The sequence below is a fragment of the Mirounga angustirostris genome, unplaced genomic scaffold, assembly GCF_029215605.1.
Source record: "Mirounga angustirostris isolate CCGP_5_RB_7025 unplaced genomic scaffold, mMirAng1.0.hap1 SCAF_13, whole genome shotgun sequence".
In the NCBI taxonomy this organism is placed as follows: domain Eukaryota; kingdom Metazoa; phylum Chordata; class Mammalia; order Carnivora; family Phocidae; genus Mirounga; species Mirounga angustirostris.
This window is the reverse complement of record NW_026991721.1, coordinates 55,235,856-55,263,732: the sequence shown is the minus strand read 5'-3', so window position 1 is coordinate 55,263,732 and position 27,877 is coordinate 55,235,856. Positions and strand designations below refer to the sequence as shown.

The 27,877-nt window shown below is 37.1% G+C and overlaps 1 protein-coding gene and 1 pseudogene across 5 annotated transcripts in view; one reads left to right on the top strand and one right to left on the bottom strand.

Annotated features, from left to right (window-relative positions):
* The window catches only part of C2CD3 (C2 domain containing 3 centriole elongation regulator), a 146,568-nt gene that overhangs the window by 88,453 nt on the left and 30,238 nt on the right, over positions 1-27,877 (bottom strand). For 3 of the 5 annotated variants that reach the window (XM_064576936.1, XM_064576934.1, XM_064576932.1), the window contains exons 7-15: positions 27,154-27,282; positions 17,975-18,122; positions 15,146-15,297; positions 14,270-14,479; positions 13,532-13,644; positions 7,436-7,554; positions 6,185-6,307; positions 2,972-3,463; positions 91-254 (exon numbers count right to left, since the gene is read on the bottom strand). In XM_064576936.1, coding sequence (XP_064433006.1) covers positions 91-254; positions 2,972-3,463; positions 6,185-6,307; positions 7,436-7,554; positions 13,532-13,644; positions 14,270-14,479; positions 15,146-15,297; positions 17,975-18,122; positions 27,154-27,282 — 1,650 coding nt within the window. The remainder of the gene's footprint in view (positions 1-90; positions 255-2,971; positions 3,464-6,184; positions 6,308-7,435; positions 7,555-13,531; positions 13,645-14,269; positions 14,480-15,145; positions 15,298-17,974; positions 18,123-27,153; positions 27,283-27,877) is intronic. The other 2 variants (XM_064576935.1, XM_064576933.1) reach the window with 2 other exon arrangements.
* Positions 22,906-23,037, top strand: LOC123858163 (U4 spliceosomal RNA; annotated as a pseudogene).

The window sequence follows — 27,877 nt, the reverse complement described above, 5'->3', positions numbered from 1 at the left end:
TAGTCATTTTTGCAAACCAAAAGAATTTCTCTTCAGTCTATACAAAGATAAAGATGTAAAGTAAAGAATACTCCAAAAGATCCTATTTACTTGAATGACATGTAAAACTGATGGAGGGGGAGTTTCACCAGCCCAAGCAACTTGTCCTGCAACTTGTCCTGTCCTGGGCTCCGCAACTTGTTCCATGTTTCAATTACCATCACATTGTCCTTCAGCCTTTCCAGGTATTTGGAAGACAGAGAGACAGGAATCACCTGGGGAGAGGAGCAATCAAAAAACAAAACAAAATAAAAACCCACACCTGAGACAAAGGATTAATCTATGCTTTTATTTAACAAGTACTAACTGAAAGCCCAATTTGAACTGAAAGCCCTGCACAGTGCTAGAAGCTGAAGACATTAAAATAAAACCCACTCTGTATCCTCAAGAGAAGCCAGTCTGGTGTAAGTGACCAACATATAAAGGCCAAATACAAAATGGTATGAGTTCTCTGATGACAAAGCTCATATAGACAGGGCTTTGAGGACACAGAGAAGGTTGCTGGACATGTCAATCACTGCCTGCCGCCTCATCGCCTCATCCAAGCCTTTCTAAGGCAAAATGACCCATTTGTAAACCCCTCTGTGAGACAGACTTTTTTTCCTGCCCCTCCCAACCCCCAGATGTTTTTGAAAGAAAGATGGCTACTGATTAGACAAGGGTTGAGCACCTAATCAAAGGGCAGCCAATCCTACTGGTTGGATGGTATGGCCTAGTGCAAAAAGCTCTGCCCAACCCAATGTCATGGTAAATAACAAGCCAAATGTTCAACTGGATTTTCAATGTAAAATTATTCGAGAACTGGCCAGTCAGCTGGTAGCTGAAAGAGAAAGGAAAAGTCACAAAGAGAAGCAGAGATTTGCAGCCAAGAGCGAGTCAGTTAAATTAAAGGCAGAATCAAGGGCCCACCAATTTGAAGGGTAGCATAACTGCATCAGCACAGGACAGATAAGCCCAAGCCCCAGGATGAAACCAACAGAAAACATGAAAGGAAAAGGGGTGAAACCAGAAATGATGTACAGCAAGATGAGAGGAAGATACCAGAAAAGCAGAGAACCTGAGCTCACCTACTTTTGTATCCATCTAAGAAACTCCAATTACATAAGGTACCCTGAGCACATTTCTGTTCTGTGAAATCAAAATAAGTAAAAACACAGCAACCTAACCTGACAAATAGGGAGATTTCAGAGAAAGCTGCTGGCAGAAAGTAACCCTAAATTCTTAAGGATAAGCAGAAGTTAACTAGTATAGGGCGCCTCGGTGGCTCAGTTGGTTGGGCGACTGCCTTCGGCTCAGGTCATGATCCTGGAGTCCCGGGATCGAGTCCCGCATGGGGCTCCCTGCTCAGTGGGGAGTCTGCTTCTCCCTCTGACCCTCCCCCTTCTCATGTGCTCTCTCTCTCTCATTCTCTCTCTCAAATAAATAAAATCTTAAAAAAAGTTAACTAGTATAAAAAGCTCTGCCTAATAGGAGTCATGAAGGCTGAGAAGGAACTGCAAGGCAGAAGGAAAAGTACATGTAAAGACACAGCAGTAGGGAAAGAGAACGTTCACGAAACCTCCAGTAGCTGAACATAGCTTCACTACCTAGTGTGAAGGGAAGAGTTCTGAAGGGAAGACAGTCAGTTCTTAAAGGGTCTTGTAGTTCACACTAAACATCTGGACTCTATTCTGAAGGCTATGGGGAAATCACTGAAAAGTTTAAAGCAGGGGAGAAAAATGTTCAGGTTAATGTTTTAGAAAGATCATTCCTACTGGTACAAAAAGGAATGGACAGGGAAAGACCAGAAACAGACTAGACTGAAGACCATCTGGAATGAGAAAGAGGGCCTGAATGAAAGCACTGGCAACTTAGTTGAGGTACAGAAAGATTCATTCTGGAGATAATTAAGTTAGCAGCATCTATTGGATTTGGTGAATAATTATGTAATAAAGAGTCAAGGATACCTTTCAGGTTCTGCTTGGGCTTCTGAGTAGATTACAATATGAATTAGGGCAGAAAGGAGGAGGTGGAACAGATTTGGAAGGAATAATAAATTCAGATTTGGACACATTTGAATTCCTTTTTTCATTTAGACATCTTTATTCAATACCTCCGATATGCCAGGCAGTGCATTAGGTCTAAGCCAAGTGTAAAGTGCTTTTGAGACATCTGGGGATGATGACCAGCAGCTAGACAGAGAGATCAGAAACCTGATCAGAAATGTCTGGCCTACATGGAAGTATGGATTTGGAAGTTATCTTCATAAAAATAATAGCTGAAGCTATGGGAATAGAAGTAGTGACCATGGGAAAAGAGGGTTGGTTTGGAAGAGAGCCAAGGAGCAATGAACAGGAGCACCAATAATTAAAGGTAAGAGAAAAGGAGAAAGAAGTGCTGGGGTCACTACTCTTTTCCTACTGGCCCACAGACTGAAAAAGAACAGTTGTTGATTCAGGAAGAAAATAAGAGAGTAGAGTTACAAAAATCAAAAAAGGAAACAATTTAAGCAATAGCATCAAATCCTACAAAGAAATCAAGCAAGATAAGTACTGAAATAAGTAGAGGAATAAAGGAGAGAAAAAAATATATAAAAAAGTTAACTAGAGTTAAAGAAGAGTTTGAAGATACAGAAAAGAAAGGGGGAAAGTTTAGTTCTAAAGGAAGCAGAAAGGAATATAATTCAGAACTCAGGCAAAAGAAACAGTAGGAAACCATCTCAACTGAGACAGAACAAAAGGAAATGAAGACATAAGTTTTAAAAGTTGACAATGTCTTTTCCTCTTCCAATCCCACAGTGGGAATGGATCTGCATGGCAGATAATTACAAAGGTCTCTCCCAGTCTGAACATTCTAGGTTTCTTTTATAATGGAATTCTGATTTGGGAAACCTACTTGTCTCCGCCCCCATACATCCTTAATGGATATGGAAGGTTAAGATATATACAGTTACCTGAAAAAAGTTAAAGACTGGTTGTGTTGTGCCCCATGCGATGACAGATCTGGTGACTTCCTCTGTGCTGAAAAGTTTGCAATTTAAATAAATATTGCACGGTGGTTGTTTGTCAGATTCTCCAGTAATGAAATCTTTCCCATCTGGCACCATCAAGAGCACATGCAACAGCAAAGCAGTCTCTTTTGTTGACCCATTTGTCTGATTTGCTAAATCGTGAGAGGCTGGCACAGCCATGAAGGTTGAAGGATTTGGTGCAACAGGACTTGGTGACTTTGGGCTGGGGAGCACCAAATTTTGCACTTTCTTTGCAGCTTCTTTTTGAATTTGATTTAGGTTCTCTGGATTTTTGGTACAGGTAACATACTGACCAGATTCTGATAGTGTCTTATCTGGACTTGCAAGAGCACATGGGCTATGTTGGGTGCTGCTACTTAATTTAGTATTCACACCAGTGAAATCCTTGTTATCTATAATAAGCTCTACAGTTACCTATAAAACACAAAAGGAAGAGAGTTAGCAAGTATGTCTTCTGAAATCAGAATCAGAATTTTGGAGCTAGAGGCAAATCAGATTGTTAGGAAATAATTAACTCATTCTCAAATACCATAGTAGTAAGAACACTAATAGACTGTATATACATTACCTTATCAGGATTAAGAAAAGCTAGACAGATGATTTATCAATAATACAAGATGAACGTGGAACATCATCTTCTGCCGGAAAATAAGGAAGTGCTCAGAAAAGGATGGAGACATATCGAAAGGAGAGAGGATACAGAATTCAATCAAAGGAGCTCATATCGGCCAAATCTGGGACAATTTGAGCATTAAAATGAATAATAATAGTAATGGATTATAACCTATTGAATAATGTAAAAATCCATGAGTCTATATCAATGTAAATAAATATGGGAAAAAGGACAACTCTTCTGTATAGTAGAATGCAATTAGTAAAAACATAAGAAAGGGAGGAGTTAGAAAATCATCATCTTACAATCACTATAGTGGTAACTGATTCAGGTAAACGCCAATGGAGGACATTCTACAAAATAATAGGCCTTATTTTTAAAAAATATCAAAGTACTGAAAGACAAAGGAGGGTTACAAAACTGTTCCAGATGAAAGGAGATTAGAGAGAGATGACAAATGCAATAGATAATCCTGGACTGGAAAAAAAAATTCTATAAACGGACGTATTGGCACAATTGGTGAACTCTGCATATGGCCTATGGACATTATCAAGGTTAAGTTGATTTTTAGAACTATACAGTGTTGTGTATGATCATGTCCTTGTTCTTGGGAAATACAAGAATTTAGGAGGGAAGATGTATGATGTCTATAACATATTCTCAAATAGTTCAGAAAAAAATTGTGGGTTGGTGTGTGGGAGAATGCAGAGGGAGACAAAGAAAAAAAGACAGTGAGAAAGGGAGAGACAGGAGGTAGATAATTATAAAGCAAATGTGACAAATGTTAGTAATTGGTGAGTCTAGGTAAAGGGTATGTGAGTTCTTTGTACTATTTTTGCAATTTTTCTCTAAGTTTAAAGTCATTAGGGATAAAGGGGACTTGCTGTTCCCTTTAATTTAAAACCCACAGTGAAGTCTTTCGCAATACTAAATATGCACAGCAATCTATCTAGAACAGTACTTCTCTCAAGAGAGCCAGAACAGAAACAATTTCTAGTCCATCAGTTCCATTAATTCCTCTTTTCTGATTTTAACCTTGCAGTCCAGAATGAACTAGACAAACAAAAAATAAAACTTTGATAGTGGAAGAGTAATGTGATGTTAATTTTTCATAATGACAATCACACCAGTCTTTAAAACTAAATGGTATTTATTATTGAGAAGACCAGGAAGTACACAGAGAGGGCTTCCAAGAGGGAGCAGCATGAAAGTCAAGATCAAAAGCATGGAGGTATAAACCAGCATGATACCTTACTGATTCTTTACATAGTTTGACATGGCTATTGGTAGGAAAGCTGTAAGTGATAGGCTAGGGCCTTATGGTGAGCCCTGTATTTTTGTCTTTTGGATAATGGAGAGCCATGGAAATGTCATAGGTATGGCTGTGATTATTTTAAAAGATCACCAGAATAATAAGACCAAGCCCTACTGAAGCCACACATTCAAATTCTGCCACCTAAGAAATCCTGTAGCTTCTGAAGACAAGGAAAGAACCCTCTCTCCAATGAATTATACATCAGAATTCATTCCACCAGACCACAAACTCAGTCACTTCTCTCCTTGTTCAACTGCCACTACTCTAGTCCAAGCCATCAGTTCTCTCTTTTCTGGTAATGTCTCTCTTTTTCTTCTCGTCCCCTACAATCTATTCTCCACACAGTTATCTTTTAAAAATGTAAATCAGGGGCGCCTAGGTGGTGCAGTTGGTTAAACATCTGACTCTTGGTTTCGGCTTATGTTGTGATCTCAGGGTCGTGGGACTGAGCCCCACATTGGGCTCCATGCTCAGTGTGAAGTCTGCTTCAGATTCTCTCTCCCTCTCAAATAAATAAATTTAAAAAAAAAGTAAATCAATTGTTACTCTCACACTTTGATGTCCTTTCTTGGCTCTTAGTATAAAATCTAAACCATTTACGTAGACCTACAAAGCTCTGAATGATATGCCTTCCACCTGCCTGTCCAGTCTTAATTTTCTACTATTCTCCCTCTTGGCTCGCTATCCTACGGCAACATTCCTGCTTTAGGGCCTCTGCATGTGTTATTCCCTTTCTTTGGAATTATCTTCCCTCTACTTTTTACTTGGTGGCCTCTTCCTCTCCTTCAAATCTTACCTAAAATGTCACTTTCTTAGACCTTCTCTGACCACCATCCCCTACTTCCTCCCAGGTATTCACTTTCACATTGTACTGTTTATTTCCTTCACAGCAATTCTGCTGCCCTGTTTTTAAAGATTTTATTTATTTATTTGTCAGAGAGAGAGAGCAAGAGAGCACAAGCAACGGGGAGAGGAAGAAGCAGGCTCCCCGCTGAACAGGGAGCCCGATGTGGGGCTCGATCCCAGGAACCCGGGTTCATGACCTGAGCCAAAGGCAGACACTTAACCAACTAAGCCACCCAGGCACCCCTCTGCTGCCCTATTTTAATAGAAGCTACAAGAGAAGAGACCCTGATTTTCTTGTTCAGTGCTAGTCAGTAATACATGCTCCGTAAATACTTGACTACCTGAATGTGTATCTATGTACCTTAAGGGGGCCCAGTGGAGTCTGACCATTCTCCTGTTGCACTGGAAGCTGGTTACTGAAAGAAAGCAACTCAGACTGAATGACAGTTCGTAAAGGCAGTGAGGCAGATCCAATGACTTCTGGCTGAGAGAAAGAGAGAAAAAAATTTAGGTTAAAGACAAGACACAGGGGATTTTAACTGGATTGACAACAAAGGACAGCTTAGAAGGGAAGCCATACTTTATGGAGTAAATAGCTTAACTATTTGACTGAAGCAACTTTAAGTGGCAACCTATGTTCTGCCACATTTTGGTCCCCATCCTGGGTTTCACTACTTCTCTCTAGAAGATTATAGAGGGTTTCATGAGTCACCAAGAGGTTGGAAGATAATCTTTTTCTATTTTTAAGAGTTAGTTCTTTACAAAAAGTATTCAACCTCACAATTAAAAACAAAAAATAACATTTAGATGACACAAATTTTTGTCATTAAGCTAGAAAAATTATAAAACTTAATACATCTGATGCTATCAAGGTTATGGAGAAACAGAGGCTATCATAAATGTGTGAAGCTGGGAAAATAAACCGGCAACATTCTTCTGGACAGCAAATTTGACAGTAAATATTAAAAGCTTCAAATATTCACTCTTTAGCCCAGTAATTCCACTTCTGAGAATTTACACTAAAGTAACAAGTACATAAAAAGCTTATACACAAATATGTATATTTTAAAAATTAACAATTAGAAATAACCAGAGGTCCAATAATCAGGAATTATTAAGTTAATTATAGCACACTGCTATAATGCAATACTATGTAGTCATTAAAACAATGTTTACAAAAGTCTGAAATAATATAAATAGTATTTATTATAATGTTTGGTAAAAATAGGGTGTTAAGTAATATATAGTAAATCTTCAAATATTTATAAAGATAATGTTAAATTTTTAAAAAAGCAGGATAAAAACTGTATATAAAATTATCCTAATACTGCCAAAGATTTACACATGTATTGTAATTATTTGAAAAAAAAAATAAAACAAAGGGGAAACATAAATATTAACAAAGTTATTTCTTGGTGATGGGATTATAGACAATTTTTGCTTTTCGGAAATATTTTCTCAAGTTCTCTGCCAAAAGCTCGTACAATTCTTTTATTAGAAAGAAGTCATTAGCTAGGTGATTCAATGTAAAGTATATTAATTAATTAGTGTAATTAATTATACTAATTCCCTAGTAAAAATGGTAAGGCAAAGGTCAAATCAACTGAGGTACCTTTTTCTGTGGGGTTTTCTTTGTGTAAATTTGGAAAGTGAGGTTGGAATTCCACCAGTGTTCTATCATTGGGCCACCAAACTGTACTGGAAACACAAATCGCTGCTGGAAGTTCACCACTGTAAGGAGAACCAAACATAAGCACATGTCAGGCCACCCAACTAGAGCCATCATCAATCCATGCTTTGACACCACCTACCTCCCTTTTGATCTAACTAAAATCTCTTTCAGAAATTTAGTCAGGCACCTGCGTGGCGTAGTCTGTTAAGCGTCTGACTTCTGCTCAGGTCATGATCTCAGGGGTCCTGGTATTGCACCCTGCAGTCAGTTGGGCTCTGTGCTTAGGAGGGAGTCTGCTTGTCCCTCTCCCTCTGTCCCTCCCTGTGCTTGTACACTCTCTCTCTCAAATAATTAAATAAAATCTTGAAAAAAAAAATAAATCTAGTAAGCATAATTTCACAAAAGTGTTAGGGTTGTAGGGATTGAAGGAGCAGAGACAAAGAGAAAACCCTGGGTATAGTACAGAGAAGATAAGCAATGCTATGTTGCTCTAGTTTTGCTACAGGATGTGAAAAGAGACAGATCTTCATTGGCTGTAAGGTAATCTGATTTGTTGTCTTGAAAAGACAAGTTGGTAGGTATTAACAAAAGAAGGGTGTGGGCTGGCAGTGGGACAATGAGGCATAAATGAAGAGAAGAACTGAATAAAAAAATGTAATGAAAATAAGTTTATCTTTTGGCTGAAGACTAGAAGACTTCTACTGTCACATTCACACAAGGTACCAGGTCTTGATGTTAGTTGGCATGTCTGTCTCTTAGACAGATGGGAAAGGATTTTTGCTGTAATAATAAGTGTAAATGGGATAAAGTAGTATTTGAGTTTGTGCTCACAGCTATGGGGCTTTAACAGATTTAAAAAATGAAAAAAGAATTTGGGATTAGAATCAAAGAATATAAGGTCAAGCTCCAGTTCTATTATTTACTAGTGACCAGCTCGGCCACAATTTCCCACCTGCAAAATGATCTTCCTGTTCATTCACTTCTCTACCCTTAAAATGGATCTGGAAAACCCTCACAAAAGGGCCCATTACAGAGAAAACTGCTATCTCTGATATTCATTCAAACTGATCACTTCGGTGTACTGATCAATTTTATTCATCTTTGCCATCTTAATTCTTGACTCTATACTTCTCTTGGTACTCATAAATAAGATCTGGGTCTTATAATCTGGATCCATACACAGGAATTGTAAACAAAAGGTCTCCGCCCAGGAAGCCCACACCCACTGGACCAGTTTACCTGATTATCCTACCAGGAGAAGGGAAATAAGACAATACCTACACCTCATTGGTGTTGGAAGGATTGAGGTAACAGATGAAAACACACTTTAGATACTGAAAAATCCTTTTTGTACAAACAGAACTCTATTTCACTCAGATTTTTCCTCACCACCTAGGTACGTTTTTGTACTATATAACTGTATTTCTCACATAATTCTGTTTCTTAAGCTCATGGCTTTTTTTTTTTTTTAACCATTAAAAGCAAGTTAAGGCAATAATAAGATAAATTATAAATAAATTGCTGAACAATGTCCCAGAGAAGTTTTTTTTTAAGAGTTGGAAGGGAGGAAAATAGAAGAGTTGGAAGGTTATCTTGAAAATACCTAGTCCAAACTATGTTATTGTTAAGAGGCCCACAGATGAAAAAAGTGATTTTGCTTAAGCTCATACAATTAGTATGTGGTATAAACAAAACTAGAACTCTGTCTTCCAATTCCTGGCTTGATGCTTATTCCACACTTCCCATATGATCTTTTTCAGAAGGACACAGGGAGAAGTCAACCACTGTGGCCAACAACAATAATAATAACTGAAAAGCAATACAGATTAAGAGCACATGAATTAGAATAAAACATGTTCTAGATTCAGGGGCACCAGGGTGGCTCAGCTGGTTAAATATCTGACTTAATTTCAGCTCAGGTCATGATCTCAAGGTCATGGGATTGAGTCCTGTGTCAGGCTCCACACTGAGTATGGAGCCTGTTTAAGATTCTCTCTCTCCCTTTCCCTAGGCCCCTTCCCCCACTCACCCCACCTCAATAAATAAATAAATAAAATCTTAAAAAAAATGTTCTAGGTTCAAATTCTAGTTCACTAGTAAACCAGTTGTATGATCTCAGACAAGCTACTTGATTGTTCTGTGTTTTATGAGTGAGACAGTCATAAAGGACGGAGTTTTTTTATGTTGTGGTATGAAAATCAATGAAATGGTTAATGTATATAAAACACTGAGTAGAGTTCTTGGCATGTAGTTTACTGCCCAGTAAATGTGAGCTACTATTAGTTACATAGTATTTTAGAGCTTAATGTTTTTACATTCATCGTCCCATTTGACTGTACATCAATCCCTTGTGTCCTTGCTTTACAGGTACTATGTTAACTGAAACTCATACATATCAGAACTGTGTCCTTGCTGTATTTCAATTTTATAGATGGGGAAACTGAGGCTCAAAGAAGTTTTAAGAAACTCATCAGATATCACACAGGTAGAAGGAGATATAAGGGAAGGCCTGAGAAAAAGATCTAACATTTTTCCTTGCATTTGGGGGTTTGATAAGTTTTAAGCATATTAAAGCTCCTTAAACATACTTTCAGCCAACAGGATCAATTATACATTCTTGAATGCTCTGAACAAACCTCCAGAGCAGCTTCTGTTGCTGTCAATGATTTAAGCATATGCCAGAAGTAAACATATGAAAAATTTTAAATGCCCCAATTCTTCCTTTAAGGTGATGGGGAAAGTGAAACAGTGTATTCTAGTAAAAAAAAGTATACTAAATTACTTTAGGTGCTGTTTTTAAGAGTATTTTCAAATCAAAACCACAATGAGAAAAAACAAAACAAAAACAAAAACAAAAAACCACAATGAGATACCACCCCACACTGGTCAGAATGGCTAAAATTAACAACACAGGAAAAAAACAGATGGCAAGGATGTGGAGAAAGGGGAACTCTCTTACACTGTTGGTGGGAATGCAAACTGGTGCAACCACTCTAGAAGACAGTAAGGAGGTTCCTCAAAAAGTTAAAAATGGAGCTACCCTAAGACCCAGCAATTGCACTACTAGGCATTTATCCAAAGGATACAAACATAGTGATTCGAAGGGGCACACGCACCCCAATGTTTAGAGCAGCAATGTCCACAATAGCCAAAATACAGAAAGAGCCCAGATGTCCATTGACAGATATAATGGATAAAATAGAAGATGTGGTATGTGTACACACACACACACACACACACACACACACACACACACTGGAATGTTAGCCATTAAAAAGAATGAAATCTTGCCATTTGCAATGGCATGGATAGAACTAGAGGGTATTATGCTAAATGAAATAAGTCAGTAAGAGAAAGACAAATATCATATGATTTCACTCGTATGTAGGATTTAAGAAACACAACAGATGAACATAGGGGAAGGGAAGGAAAAATAAAATAAAATAAAAACAGAGAGGGATACAAACCATGAGAGACTCTTAACTCTAGGAAACAAACTGAAGGCTGCTGGAGGGGAGAGGAGGCCGGGGGATGAGGTAACTTGGTAATGGGCATTAAGGAGGGTACCTCAATGAGCACTGGGTGTTATATGCAACTGATGAATCACTAAATTCAACCTCTGAAATTAATAATACAGTATATATTAATTAAATTGAATTTAAATTTAAAAAATGTAAAAAAAAAGAGCAAATAAGTAATTTTAATGTTTGTACTGGATATACTCAGATCAAATGAGAAATGATGCATGTGCAAAATTTTTGTATTGAAGCACTGTTTTTAACAGTAAGACTGAAAACAACCTAAACAGTAATATATTAATCAATAAAGGGGGTGTTTAAATTATGGCATATTCGTACAAGGGAATATTATGTGGTCATAAAGGACTGGAAGACTGAGTTCTTTATGTCCTGGTATGAAAAAATTATTAAGACACACTGTTAAAGACAAGGTATAGAACAGTGCATAAGGTACACTAATACTTGGATAAAAATGGGAGGCAAAAAAGGATAAACATATTTGCTTATATATGCATGAAATATCTTAGGAATAATATAAAATTTACAACACTGCCTACAAAGATTTTGAATCAAGGGAATGGATTATATCTAGTTAAAAAAATAAAACAAAGCAAAATAAAAATTTAAAAATCCAATGTTAACATGCTGTATTTACAGGAAAGTTACTTGAATTACACGTAGGAGAATTAGGACCATATCTTTTACTCCTTAAACTACCTCCCAGAGAAGGAATTCAACACTGATGAACGATTCACAGATCAAACTGGATAACCAAGGCAAAGAAATTCACAAAATCTTTTAGAAAGTTATATAACCTTGGATGACAGGAACATAAATGTTTATTATATTACCCTTTTACTTTTTTGTATCAGGAATACTTCAAATAGGAAAAAAAGGATAATTCCAAAAGCACATGCAACAAAAGAAAAACTAAGCTGGACTACAGCAAAATTTAAAACATTTGTGCTATAAATGAAAGTATTTAGAAAGTGAAAGGACAGGGGCGTTAAGCATCTGCCTTCAGCTCAGGTCATGATCCCAGGGTACTAGGATCGAGCCCCTCATCGGGCTCCCTGTTCAACGGGGAGCCTGCTTCTCCCTCTCTCACTCCCACTGCTTGTGTTCCCTCTCTCACTGTGTCTCTCTCTGTCAAATAAATAGAATCTTAAAAAAAAAAAAAAGAAAGTGAAAGGACAGCCCATTAATGGGAGAAAATATTTCAGAATCATAGCTCTCACAATGGTCTCATATCCAGAATATGTAAGTCATAAGGGTCTTAAATCCAGAATATGTAACTCATAAGGGCCTTATATGCAGGATGTATAAAGAATTCTTACAACCCAGTAATAAAAACTTAAAAATGGGCAAAGAATCCAACAGACATTTCTCTAAGATATACAAATGGACAATAAGCACAGGAAAACACACTCAACATCATTAGTCATTGGGAAATGCAAATCAGAACCACAGTGAGATACTACTTCATAACCCCTAAGATGGCTACAATAAAAAATAATGAAAGATAACCAGGGTTGGTGAGGAGGTGGAGAATTAGAACCCTCCATACACTGCTGCTGAGAATGTAAAATAGTGGAGCAGCTGATGAAAACTGTCTGGCTGTTCTTTAAAAAGTTAAAACATATAGTTACCATATGACCTAGCAATTCCACTGTTAGGTATATGCCCAAGGGAAATGAAAACATATATCTGCACAAAAACGTGTACACAAATATTCATAAAAGCATTATCCACAATAGCCAAAAAGGAGAAACAACCCAAATGCCCATCAGCTGATGAATGGATAACCAAATGTGGTATAGCCATACAATGAAATATTATACAGCCACAATAAGGAAAAAGGTACTGAAACATGCCATAACATAGATCAAATTTGAAAATATTATGGTAAGTCAAAGAAGCCAGTTACAAAAATCACATACTTAATGATTCCATTTATAGGAAATGTCCAGAATGAGTAAAATGATAGACAGAAAATAGATTAGGGGTTGTTTAGTGTGGGTGGGGGTGGAGACAGGAAAATGAAGAGTGAATGCTAATGCATAAGGGATTTCTTTTGGGGGGATGAAAATGTTCTAAAATTAGATCATGATGGTTGCAAACTCTTTGTATATACTAAAAACCATGGAATTCTTCAACGGGTTCAACAAACACTTTAAAGAGTTCAATCGTATAATATGTGAATTATATCTTGATAAAGTTGTTTTAAAAAAGGGGAAAAAAAAAAGGCAATAGTTGAGCGAACATGCTCTAAGCATCAGGAGTTTTACAGTTTAGTCTCAGGTATGTTACTGACCTGTTGCCCTGCATCAGGATAGTCATAGCACCTCTGGGCCAGTGTCCTCACTTATAAAATAAAGGAATTAGAGTAGATTCACTTCACAATTCTTTCTAACTCTATGATTCTGTGGTACCATAAAAATCAGATGAATATTTAGGGATTGAAAAATTCTTCCACAGCAAAAATGTCTAAGGAACAGAAAACTAGTCTCTCTCTTACTTCCATCTGTAATTTTACTGGAGGCGAGTCGAACAACCTCGGTGATCAAAGCTGTCTTTCCCAATCCACCTTTAGAAAAGCCCACAGGAAAGTGATATTCCACGAAGAAGGTGCTAAAAATCAAAACCAAAAAAAGTCATTAAAACATACATCAAATAACAAATGAATGTATTTATTATCTAATCAATCCTACATATCTTTCAAGGTCCTATTTTTAGCACCTCAGATCCTCAGGGGACCTATCTGTTCTCTTGAAAGCCTTCACCAATCCTATCAGGCAGAACTTCCTTGCGCTCGCATAGTTCACTTACTCTATCCATTTATCTATCTATTATTGAGACATAATTGACATATAACATTATATTAGTTTCGGGCATATAACAATGATTTGATATTTGTAAAAGATGGAAAATGATCACAGTACGTCTACAAATTTTCCACAGCATTTTTAATATAAAATATCTATTTTGCATCCTACAGCCTTTTAAATGTGTCTGTCTTGTGCTGACTGTAAAGTGTGTAACAACAGAGTCAGGGTCTCAATTTCCTTTATTCTCACACTTACCTAGTATTGGCCTTGAAACCCAGGGAGGAATTCACTACATTTTTGTTGACTGATTCATATGAAAGTACTTTATAAATCATAAAATGTTATATAATTATTTATTTTATTATTACTATTACCACCACACACTTTCCAGAAATGTCAAATTTAGCTTTTCCATGTAAGAGACATACCGCTTTTTTGTTGCTGTCAGCTTAGGTGGTCTGCCAGAAAAACTTTTTTGTCCAGAGGTCATCTGAGGACTATCTGGAGGAACTCCCATTGTTTCGATGATGATTCTGACTGAATGTGTTCTACCCAAAAGGGCCAATTTATCCACACTTAGTGTCATCACTTGGGCATCTTCAGGAGTTTCTGGTATCATTTGTTGTTCAACCAAATTTCTGAAAGGAGTTCATATAGACAGTGAAACAGACAGTCCAAGGCCCAACATGAAAGGATCTAGTTTGCACAGGCAGGAAGAGGAAAGAGGAAGGGCAACAAGTATCTTAATTCACAAGTTATCAAGGACTGAGAAATGACTTTAATCAACAGAATTCTGGTCCTAACCCACAGTGAAAGAAATTTAAAAAAAAGTAAAACCATTTTTCAATCTAAAGGCTTATCTCCACGTAAGTACAGAAACTGATGTTACAGAATTAGGTTTTCTTTCATGGGCTACAGACATTACACCTCAGTTAACCTACTACTTTAAATAACTACTATCATCACTTCTGTGTATTCCTTTTCATTTGCTTTCTTTTTTTTTTCTTTTTTTTCATTTCTTTTTTCATTTTTTTTTCCATTTGCTTTCTTTATGTGTATTTTCTACAGTGTAGTACAGCACACATTCAACCTAGAATTCTGCTTTCTCTCTTAACTATTTTATTGTATCCATCTTTTCATATCATTACACTTTTAAAGACTTAATACTTAGTGAACTATTGTAATTCACTTAACCAGGGTGATAGTGTTGGGCAAAAACAGATCATTTACTTTTTACTTTAGGAGATCTTGTGAAAATCTTCCTTTGCTTTTGCCTCTAAATAAGCCATCATGGAGAGGCTCACCTATTTTTCTTGCCCGCTGCCCTTTTCTTCAACTTAAGATCATTTGACTCCACAACCTTAGGAGATTTGGCAAGAGCTTTTGACTTGTTCATTTTTTTAGAAGGGACAGTATCATCTTCACTGAAGAAGTCACTGATGCTGCTATCAGATTTCTATGGGGAGAAGAAACAAAAAGAGAGGCACTTAAAAAAAATTGCTTTAGGGAGAGTGGTAATGAAAACATTTCTCTAAAAGTAATCAAATTCTTCTCCGCACATATATCATTCTTTTAAAGAGATAACTGATGCCAGGGAGATAATCCCACATTTCTCCTGGTATATAAAAATAACCTACAAGTTCGGTTCAAAGAAAATAAATGAAAATAGACTCTTCTTTCAAATTCTTAACAATAATAACAATCATTACTTATTTACTATCTACTATGTATCTAGTACCAAAGGCAGATTCCAAAGCCTATCTTTCTACCACAGTTTGAGGCAAAATGGTACAATGTCACCTAACTATATGGATGCAAAGACTCCATCTTTTTTCACCACTCCATACTACTAAGTGATTTATTCTACTCTTACTCTTGCTAAGATGAACTGTTTATTATGTCACAAATTTTCTTAATGGGGAACCAGTTGTTAAGTCCCTTGTAATTAAATTTTACTTAGAGAAAAGGTAGCTTACCACAATCAACTGATCAGCCCTTTCTATCACAAAATGCAAAATAAAGAGAGAAGACAGTGTTATACTTATTTGGTTTCAAATTAAAAAAAAAAAACTTGCTAATATAAATGCAGATAGGAATCCAATGTCATTTTTTTAAAAAAGATTTTTTTGTTTATTTATTTGAGAGAGAACACAAGCAGGGGGAGTGGCAGGCAGAGGGAGAGGGAGAAGCAGGCTCCCCCCTGAACAGGGAAATAAATGCAGGGCTCGATCCCCAGGACCATGACCTGAGCCGAAGGCAGACACTTAACCGACTAAGCTACCCAGGCGCCCCTAATCCAATGTCATTTTAAGTTTATCACCTCCACCCCCTTTTTTCAGCATCTCAGGGTGTACACTGTATTGACCTATGACAAGGGTAACAAATTAATAGTTAAATAAGCACAATCAGAATGTCCTTCAAGGAAGAAGTACAACTTTTTCAAGGTGAAATTACAAAGCTTTTTGCTCTTAGGTTTTTCTTTATTAAGTGGCCGCTTTTAAAAATGGTTATAGACAAGGCATTCAAAATCTAAATGGGTCCACAGCCTGAAGGAAATTAGAGTAAATATATTAGATGGTTCGAAAGCTAAGAATTTTAGGAACCAAAAACACAGGCTAATAATGCTGAATTTCTAAGCTGTGGATGTTATTCAATATTAAGAATATCAAACCCTGGGGAAGGACATGTGCATTCTAACTCCTTGATCTTTCCATTGCATCATGGTCTATTGGTTCACTCCTTCCCATCAACAAATCTTTTCTAAAATTATTTTGTTCAAATAGCATGGGGGATTACTTAGTGCCATTTGTAAACTCACTCCTTTATTCACTAAGTACTCACTGAGTATTCAATATCCATCAGGCTTTGTTGTACTGGTAATACAAAGATAATGCAGACATGTTCTTGTTCTTGAGGAACTGTATCCTACAACATTGCCTGAATGTCCCAGGATCCTGTGGACATCCAGGCAATAAATTCTGCTTGGGGAAGTCTAGGATGGTTTCTTCACAGAGGTGATCAATTGATTTTTGAAGAATAGAGTTTACCAGATGTATAAAAGTATTTCAACACTCAAAGTAGAAGGATCAGTATGAGCAAAAAATATAAAGATAAAAAAAGAGCTAGAATATTTGGGGAGTGATGAGACAATCAGTATGACTGAAGGGTAAAGGGCAAATGTGGGAGATAAGGTTAGGGAAGTAAGTCAAGATCAGATTCTAATGCCATACTTAAGGCTTATGAGATGATGTCATTAATTATAATTAATTAACACCTATAAGCGTTTATATCATATGTAAAAGATAACAATATCTTATAGGGCTAGAAAAAGAATAAATGAAATAATGAATTTAAAACATTTGGCACAGTACTCAAAAATAACAGATTACATGTAAATTCCCTAGCACATCAAAAATGTGTAATAAATGTAAATTCTCTCTTCTTTTTATCCCACAAGTAACAGAGTATCAGTGATGATTTTTAAAATAGGAAGTCATGAAATCCTAATAATTCATAATATCTTTTAAATTCATCTCTTCCTTTCCAATCCCATTGCTGCCACTCTCCTACACACCTCCAATAACCCAATGGTTTCCTATCTGCTTTCAGGTATTCTCCCCTAATAGCTCCCTACATCACTGCTGGATTAACGTTCCTTAACCACCATTTTGATCATGTCATTTCTCCTCACTTGACATTCAAAGGCTTTCACAGACTGGTTGCAATATGCTAGCTTGCCTTATTGATGATGACTTTTCCACATCAATTCTCATCAGTTCAAATGAGATCCCTTGTGGTGCACAAATTACTTCTCTAGACGGGTCTTTCTATTCCCATTTTATATCCTCTCTCTTTCTCTCTAAACACTTTTTTTTTTTTTCTCTTTAGTAAGCTCTATACTCAATGTGGGGCTAGACCTCACAACCTTGAGATCAAGAGTCGCATGCTGTTCCAACTGAGCCAGCCGGGCACCCCTAAAATTCTTAACCTTGCTAGGCCTGTCTCCTCATCTGTAAAATGACATATGTAAAATGGATAGCTTTCTGTCTGGCAAGTGGTAACATGCCTGCACCTAATAATATTATTAATAGTCTTGTTCTCTAATTTCCAAAGCTGCAGATTCAATTACTTACAGGTGCCGTGTAAAATAAGCTCTCCAGGAGACTCTGGTCATACTGAGGATCATTCAGCTCACTGCTACAATACACATCACTCCCAGGAGATGGGGAATCTGGAGGAGAGCCTAGCCCATTCCAGTACTGACCTTGGGATAATTCAGCACTGTAGAGGTAAGAAAAACAAAGCAGAAGGACATTAAAAGAAGTTTCAGTTGAGCTATATTTTTCTAACTGAAAACTTTCTAAAGTTCTAGACATGAAAGAAGATATGTTAAGCAGAAGACTCACATTAGATAGAAGACTACCTGATATTTTCATATTATATTCTCCCTCCTCTGGGATGCCAACAGCTAGTATTCAAAAATACACTACTGACACTGATTATGATCTCATTCATTTATTTAACAAACATTTTTCTTTTCTGGGCACCTATTATGTGCCAGGCATGGTGTTAGGTCTTGAATGATACAGAGATGGTTAAACTAACTTGCTCTACTCTTGCACTGCTTATGGTCTAGCAGGAGGAAAAGAAGGTAAAGAATTAACTATAATTCAATGAGTTGAATGCTCATGCTGTTTTTGTGAAGAATTCATAAATATGCCTTCTTCCATTAAGCAAAAATATGTGTATTTAGGGTTATTTATGGCAAGATTAATTCCATGTGTGATACAGAAATGAGTAAAACAGAAACCCTACTTATAAAAAGTTTGTAAATTAATAAGGAATATAAGCATACAAGTATGTGTATACTTCATTCATTTTTGTTTCTCCTAAAATAACTGGTACTGAACAGACATCTGTAAATGAACTTATTGAATTCTTAATGAACATGTTATTAATCATAAAAGCAATATTTATTATATGTACCAGGCACCGTGCTAAGCATTTCAGTTATTCTTTCAACTTTGCTTCCCTTTCATGCTAGCTACTATACTTTCTCCCCCTTTTTTCTTTTTTTAAAAATTTATTTGAGTAATCTCTACACCCAGTGTGGGGCTCAGACTCATGACCCCGAGATCAAGAGTCGCATGCTCTTTCAACTGAGCCAGCCAGGTGCCCCATCCCCTTAATTTCTCAAGAGAATAGCACATAATTATTACCTTCAAATTAGATCCTGTTCCTAAGTTTCCTGGAACAAACATAATAAATGTTCCTTTCCTCACTTTTTTTTTTTTTATCTATAGCAGGGTTTCTCAAATTTAGCACTACTTAGGTGGTGGGTCAGATAATTCTTGGTCATTGGGAGCTATCCTGTACATTTTAGATCCCTCTACTCATCTGATCCCAGTAGTTCTTCAATTTTGATAACCCAAAATGTCTCCAGACATTACAAAATGTGCCATGGGGCTGGGAGTACAAGAGAACTGCCCCTCAGTTGAGAACTACTGATCTATAGAAATCTCTCTCTCAAAGGTGAGAACAACTCCCTAACTGCTACAACTCAACTAACAACTTCCTAATCCACAGGGTTTCTCTAGCTCCTGAGCACTGCTCCTTTTTGAAGCTCTACTTCTTGGCATTTTACATATCATTTGCTATTTATTGTTCCCCTCACTCAGTTACTTCTTTTTTCCCCTTCACTGCACACACTTAAAGTTATGAAGATCTCCACTGTTCAGTTTTTCAATTAACACTTCTTTGAACTTATTCTACTGTCTATGGCACATTAAAAGACCATGTTGAATAAAAGTGGTGAGAGCAAGCATCTTTTGTTTCTGATCTTACAGGAAAAGCTTTCAGTGTTTCATCATTAACTATGATGTTTGTTGTGGGCTAGTCACGTATGGCCTCTGTTATGTTGAGGTACACTGCTTTTTTTTTTTTAAAGATTTTATTTTTTCCAGAGAGAGAAAGTGAGAGCGGGGAGAGGAGCAGACTTGGAACATGGAGCCGACTGAGATCATGACCTGAGCCCAAACCAAGAGACGCTTAACTGACTGAGCCACCCAGCCGCCTGAGGTACATGGCTTTTATACCTAGATTGTTGAGAGGTTTTATCATGAATGGGTGTTGAATTCTGTCAAAAGCTTTTTCTGCATTTATTGAGAGTATCATATGACTTTTATCCTTCATTTTGTTAATACAGTGTATCACATTTATTGATTTGTGGATGTTGAACCATTCCTGCATCCCTGGAACAAATTCTCCTTACGATGGTATATGTACTGTTGAGTGTATTTGCTATTTTGTTGAAGACTTTTGCATCTACGTTCATCAGGGATACTAGCCCATAATTTTCTTTTCTTGTAGTGTCTTTGTCTGGCTTTAGTAGCAAGGTAATGCTGGCCTTGTGAAATGAGTTTGGATGTGTTCCCTTCTATGTTTTGGAAAAGTTTGAGAAGGATTGGTACTAGTTCTTTAAATGTTTGGTAGAATTCATTAGTGGAGCCATCTGGTTGGTTTTAGACTTCAGTTTGCTAGGAGGTTTTTGATTACTCATTTAATCTCTTTAATAAGTCTGTTCAGGTTTTCTGTTTCTTCATGATTCAGTTTTGATAGTTGTTTACTTCCAGGAATTTATCAATTTCTTCTAGGTTTTCCAATTTGTTGGCATATAATTTTTCATGGTAGTTTCTTATGATTGTATTTCTGTGGTATCAGTTATAATGTCTCCAATTTCATTTGTAATTTTAAGTCCTCTCTTTTTGTCTTCGTAAGTCTAACAGTTTATAAAAAAAAAAACCCAGCTCTTGGTTTCATTGATCTTTTATATTGTCTTTGTAGTCTATTTAATTTATTTCCACTCTGATCTTTGTTCTTTCCTTCCTTCCGCTAACTTTGGGCTTAGTTTGTTCTTTCTCTAAGTTCCTTGAGGTATAAATTTAGTTATTTAACTTGAGATCTTTCTTGTTTTTTGTTTTTTTTTTAAGCTTTTATTTATTTATTTGAGAGAGAGACAGCGAGAGAGGGAACACAAGCAGGGGGAGTGGGAGAAGGAGAAGCAGGCTTCTCGCCGAGCAGAGAGCCCGATGTGGGGCTCAATCCCACATGACCTGAGCCAAAGGCAGACGTCCAACAACTGAGCCACCCAGGCGCCCCGAGATCTTTCTTGTTTTTTAATGTACATGTTTATGCTATAAATTTTCTTCATAGACCTGCTTTTGCTGCATCCCATAACTTTTGGTATATTGTGTTTCCAGTTTCCTCTGTCTCAAGTTACTTTGATTTCCCTTTTGATTTCTTCTTTGACCCACTGGTTGTTCAGGAACATGTTGTTTAATTTCCACATATTTGTAAATTTTCTAGTTTTCTTTTTGTAATTGATTTTTAATTTCACACTACTGTGGTCAGAAAAAAATGCCTGCTATTTTAATCTCCTTAAATGTATTAATAACTGTTTTATGGCCCAGTATATGATTTATCACAGAGAATGTTCCATGTGTGCTTGAGAAAAATATGTATTTTGCTGCTGTTAGATGGAAAGCTCTGTATGTATATGTATATATTAGGTCCATCTGGTTTGTGTCATTTAAGTCCAGTATTTCCTTATTTTCTGTCTGGATGATCTATCCATTGTGGGATGTGGGACATTAAAGTTCCCTGCTATTATTGTATTGCTGTTATTTCTCCATTCAGATCTACTAACATTTGCTTTATGTATTTAGCTGCTCCTGTGGTGGGTGCATAAATATTTACAGTTATATCCTCTTGATGAATTGACCAACTATCATTATATCATGACCTTCTTTACCTCTTGTTACAGTTTTTGGCTTAAAGTCTATTTGTCTGATGTAACAATAGCTACCCCAAACTCTCCTTTGGTTTCCACTTGCACGGAGTATCTCTATCCATCCCTTCAATTTGAGCCTATAAGTCCTTAAAGTCTCCTGTAGGCAGCATATAGTTGGGTCTTGTGTTTTTATCCATTCAGTACTCTGTCTTTTGGTTGGAGACTTTAGTCCACCTACATTTAAAACAATATTGATAGACATGAACTTAATACTATCATTTTGTTAACTGCTTCCTGGTTGATTTGTAGTTCCTTTCTTGCTCTCTTCCTTTATGATTTGATGATTCACTGTAGTGGCCTGTTTCAATTCCTTTATATTTTATATATTTACTATACACTTTTGCTCTGTGGTTACCATAAGGCTTACATATTTATAACAGCCTATTTTAGGGTGATAACCTAAAACACATATAAAAGCTCCCATACCTCATTTTCAATTTTGATGTTACAGTTTGTAGCTTTATATTGTGTATCCATTAACAAATTATTATAGCTGTATTTTTTTTTTTAAAGATTTTATTTATATATTTGACAGAGAGAGACACAGTGAGAGAGGGAACGCAAGCAGGGGGAGCGGGAGAGGGAGAAGCAGGATGCCCACCAAGCAGGGAGCCCGATGCGGGGCTCGATTCCAGGACCCTGGGATCATGACCTGAGCTGAAGGCAGACGCTTAACGACTGAGCCACCCAGGCGCCCCTAGTTGTATTTATTTTTAATACTTTGTCTTTTAACCTTCATATTAGATTTATAAGTGAATTACCCACCGCCATTGTAATATTACAGTATTCTCAATTTAACTATATATTTCCCTTTAGCCATGAGTTTTAGAATTTTGTATGTTTTCTTGTTACTACTTAGCATCCCTTTTTTTCAGCTTGAAGAACTTCCTTTAATGTTTTTTGTAAGGTTAGTCTAACGGTCATTAAGTCCTTCAGCTTTTGTGTGTCTGGAAAATTCTTTATCTTCCCTTCAATTCTGAAGAATAACTTTGCCAGGTAGAGTATTCTTAGTTGGCAGTTCTTTTTCTTTCAGCACTTTCAAATATATAATCCCACTGCTTTTAAAGATTTACCTATTTATTTGAGAGAGGTGGGGGGGGCACAAAGGGAGAGAGAGAGAGAAGCTCAAGCAGATTCCCCACTGAGCATGAAGCCCGACATTGGGCTCTATCTCATGACTCTGAGATCATGACCCAAGATGAAATCACGAGTTGGAGCTTTGCGCAGTGGCAGTATCGTAGCCAATGAGGTTTATCCGAGGCGCGATTATTGCTAATTGAAATCACGAGTTGGATTAACCAACTGAGCCACCCAAGCGCCCCTAGTTTGTAGGGTTTTTGCTGAAAAATCTGCTAAAAGTCTTATGGAGTGTGCCCTGTCAGTAACAAGCTGCTTTTCTCTCCTTACTTTTAAGATTCTCTCCTTGTAACTTTTGACAATTTAATTATATTGTGTCTCAGTATGGGTCTCCTTTGATTCATCTGACTTAAAACTCTGGGATTCCTGGATCTGGATGTCTGTTTCTTTCCCCAGGTTAGGGAAATTTTCAGCCATTATTTCTTTGAATATTTTTGCCCCTTTCTCTCTCTCTCCTTCTTCTTCTGGGACCCCTATAATGTGTATATTGATCTCTTGGTTTCTAAGTCCCTTATGTTATCATTCTTTTTTCTTTTTGTATCTCTGACTGAATTCCACTGCCTTGTCTTTGAGTTTGCTGATTCTTTCTTCCCATTGATCTAGTCTGCTGTTGAACCCTCTTGAATTTTTCAGTCAGTTATTGTGTTCTTCAGTTCTGTGATTAGTTTGGTACTTTAAAAAATTTTCTGTTTCTTTGCTGAAATTCTCACTTGGTTCATGTAACTGTTCTCCTAACCTCAGTGAACATCTTTATGACTGTTATTTTTAATTCCCTGTCAGGTAACCCACTTATCTCTGCTTCATTGAGATCTGTTTCTGGGTATTTATTCTATCCTTTTGTTTGGAACATATTCTTTTGTTTCTTCATTATCCTTGACTTTCTCTGTTGAATTCTACATATTAGACAAAACAGTCACCTGTCTCAGTCCTGTCATAATGTCCTGACAGACAGTCCTGACCTGTTTCTATTCTTGACAGTGGGAGATGAATCTCATCAATTAGTCTGGCTCCCAAGCCCCTACTTGCCTCATAAACTTTTCTGATTGTCCAAGCCTCCTCCTTTGTTCCCAGTAGTTGAGGGTATGCAAAGACCCACCAATGTCCCAAACAGGAGGATCAAAGTCAGTGCCTAGATGCAGGCTGATTGGAAGCTGAACCCTCAAATAGTAGCTGGGAAAGTATGTATTATTTTGAGTCCCATGAATGCAAGCCCCACTGGCTTTCAGAACAAAGTGTTTTTGGAGCCCATATCTCTAGAGGGAGGCTTAAAAGTTGAGGAACTAAATATGGGGTCCAAGTCCTTCACTCTTTAAGAAGTCAGGACTTGGGGGTTCCCTCCTGACTATATAGTACTGTGTTGGGAGTTTTAAAAAACAATTTCATTTAGACATAATTCACATAAGATACAATTCACTCATTTAAAGTCAGTAATTCAGTAGTTTTTTGTGTATTTGCAGATTTGAACAACTATCACCAGAGTCACTTTAAAAACATATTCATCACCTCAAAAAGAAATTCTACCCATTAGTTATTACCACTTACCCTCCCATCATACCCAGCCCTGAAAAACCCACTAATCTGCTTTCTTTTCTACAGATTTGTCTATTTGGTATGTTTCATATAAATGGACTCATAAAACATGTTCTCTTTTGTGACTAGCTTCTTTCTTTCAACATGTTTTCAATGTTCACCTATGCTACAGCATGTTATCAGTACTTTATTCCATTTTCTGGACAAGTAATATTACATTTTATGGATATATCACTTTTTTTCTTTCCCATTCATTGTCTCATGAACATTTTTAACTATAATGAATAATGCTGCTATGGAAATTCATGTACACATTTTTGCATGGATTTAGTTTTCATTTCCCTTTGGTGTATACCTAGGAGCTGAATTGCTAGTATATATATAACAGTTTGAGGAAGTGATGAACTATTTTCCAAAGTAGCTGCACCATTTTACACTGCTGTGAGCAGTGTATGAGGGTTCCAAATTCTCCACATCCTCACCAATTTTACTGATTTTTTGATTCAAGCCATCTCAGTGCTTATGACGTGGTATCTCACTGTGGTTTTGATATGCATTTCCCTGAGAACTAATGGTGCTGACATCTTTTCATGTGTATGTGAGCCATTTCACTATCTTCTTGGGAGAAATCTCTATTTAGATCCTTTGCCCATATTTTTAATTGAATGATTTGTCGCTTAATTATTAAGTTGTATGAGTTCTTTATATACTCTAGATATAAATCCTTTATCAGATTGGCAAATATTTTCTCCCATTCTGTGTTCCTTCTCTTCCTTCCTTCCTCTTCCTTCCTTCTATATGTTTAGTTAGCCAACATATAGTACATCATTAGTTTTTGATGTAGTGTTCAATGATTCATTCATTCATTCATTAGTTGTGTAAAACACCCAGTGCTCATTACCACACGTGCCCTTCTTAATACCCATCACCCAGCTACCCCATCCCTCCCTCCCCCTCCCTTCTGTAACCCTCAGTTTGTTTCCTGGAGTCCAGAGTCTCATGGTTTGTCTGACATAGGTTTATTTCTAAACTCATTTCTATTCCATTGATTTATATGTCTGCCCTTACGTCAGTACCAAATGGACTTGATTATTGTTTCTTTGTACTAAGTTTTAAAATAAGGAAGTGTCAGGGGCATCTGGGTGGTGCAGTCAGTTAAGCATACAACTCTTGGTTTTGGCTCAGGTTGTGATCTCAGGGTAGTAAGGGTAGTAAGATCGAGCCCTGCATCTGGCTCCTCACTTAGTGTGGAGTCTGCTTAAGACCATTCTCTCCCTCTGCCCCTCCTCCCCAATAAATAAATAAATCTTTAAAAATAAAATAGAGAAATGTGAATCCCCCTACTTTTCTCTTTTTCAAGACTGTTCGGGCTATTCTGGGTCCCTTGCAATTTCTTTATTAATTTCTACAAAGAAGTCAGCTGCAATACTAATAGGGATTGCACTGAATCATGAACATGGGATTTTTCTACATATTTACATCTTTTAAAATTTATTTTAATAATGTTTTGCAGTTGCAGAGTTTATGTTTTGCACTTCTTTTGTTAAATTTATTCCTAAGTATTTTATTCTTATTACTGCTATTATAAATGGAATTGTTTCTTAATTGCATTTTTGGATTGTTCATTGCAAGTATACAGAGACACAATTGATTTTTCTGTATTGATCTTATATCCTGCCATCTTCCAGAATTTATTAGTTCTAATATTTTTCAGTGGATTCTTTACGATTTTCTACATGCCAGATCATGTCATCTGGTGAATATAGTTGTACTTCTTCCTTTCCAATTTGGATCCCTTTTATTTTTTTTCCTGCCTAATTACATAGGCAACATAGGTTACATAAGAGACATAGTAAGACCCTGAATTAACATGTGTCTGCTTAAAATCTGAGGGTTTTTTAAAAATTAATTTATTTGAGAGAGAGAGTGTGTGTGGGGGCAGGGAGCAGAGGAAGAGAGAGAGAAAGAATCTCAAGCAGACTGCCTGCTGAGGTGGAGTCCAACAGGGGGCTCGATCTCACAACCCTGAGATCATGACCTGAGCCGAAACCAAGAGTTGGACACTTAATTGACTAAGCCACCCAGGAGCCCCTAAAATCTGAGTTTTTAAAATTATACCCTAATAATGGTGTTGGAGATAAAGCTGGGAGATAAGAATGGAAAGGTGAGCTGGAGACCATTCTGTAAGTGAAGCTAAGAATAAAAGGCTAAAGACTAGATTTTTACTTCGTAGGTAATAAATAGTGATTTTTATTTAGTATGCAATGAGTAACCAAGGGAATGATTTGGCTACCCCATGGAAGTGCTGCTTTCAGAAGATAAATCTGTTAACAATATACACAATGAGGGGCACCTGGGTGGCTCAGTCATTAAGCGTCTGCCTTCAACTTAGGGTCCTGGGATCGAGTCCCGCATGGGCTCCCTGCTCAGCGGGAAGCCTGCTTCTCCCTCTCCCACTCCCCCTGCTTGTGTTCCCTCTCTCACTATGTCTCTCTTTGTCAAATAAATAAATAAATACTTTTTTTTTTTTAAAGATTTTATTTATTTATTTGACAGAGAGATAGAAGAGCACAAGCAGAGGGAATGGCAGAGGGAGAAGGAGAAGCAGGCTCTGCACTGAGCAGCGAGCCTGATGTGGGACTCGATCCCAGGACCCCGGGATCATGACCTGAGCTGAAGGCAGACGCTTAACCATCTGAGCCACCCAGGCGCCCCTAAATAAATTTTTAAAAAAAACCACACACAATGAATTGAAGAAAGAATTTAAAAGGAAGAAAGATAGTTAAAAGTCCTTACCTGCCCAATAGCAACTGTATAGCTCTGGTATCATCTTTTGTGTCATGTTTCCAAAATGTATTCTCAGTTGGAGGGAGGAGGTGATCTTCTATGTGGTCTTTAAACTGGTTCCTAGACAAGGCTTTGATTCTGTGGTGTGGAAAAGTACTTTCTGAGTGGCTAACATACAGGAAAAATCTAAATCAGAATTAACTGAGCTAAGAGATAGTACATGGAGATGGTTCAACATGGAACACTTAAGATCCTTCCGACTTAACTACCTTAAATATATATAAAATCTCACAATTTACAAAGCCCTTTTCTACCTTAGTCTCTAATTTCATTTCTGTAAGAGAGAGAGGAGAGAATATCCCCATTATACATATAAGCATGCCAGTTCACAGGGAGCAAAGAATTTAGCCATTTACACATTTAGCAAGTGCCAGTACATCTAGATTTTGAGTATCTAAACTCCAGTTTAGGCTTCCTTTCCACCACATTAAGAATTATTTGCTGAGGGCGCCTGGGTGCCTCAGTTGGTTAAGCGACTGCCTTCGGCTCAGGTCATGATGCTGGAGTCCCAGGATCGAGTCCCGCATCGGGCTCCCTGCTCAGCAGGGAGTCTGCTTCTCCCTCTGACCCTCCCCCCTCTCGTGCTCTCTCTCCCATATGAATAAATAAAATCTTAAAAAAAAAAAAAAGAATTATTTGCTGAAAATTAAAAAAATAAATAAATAAAGGAAGG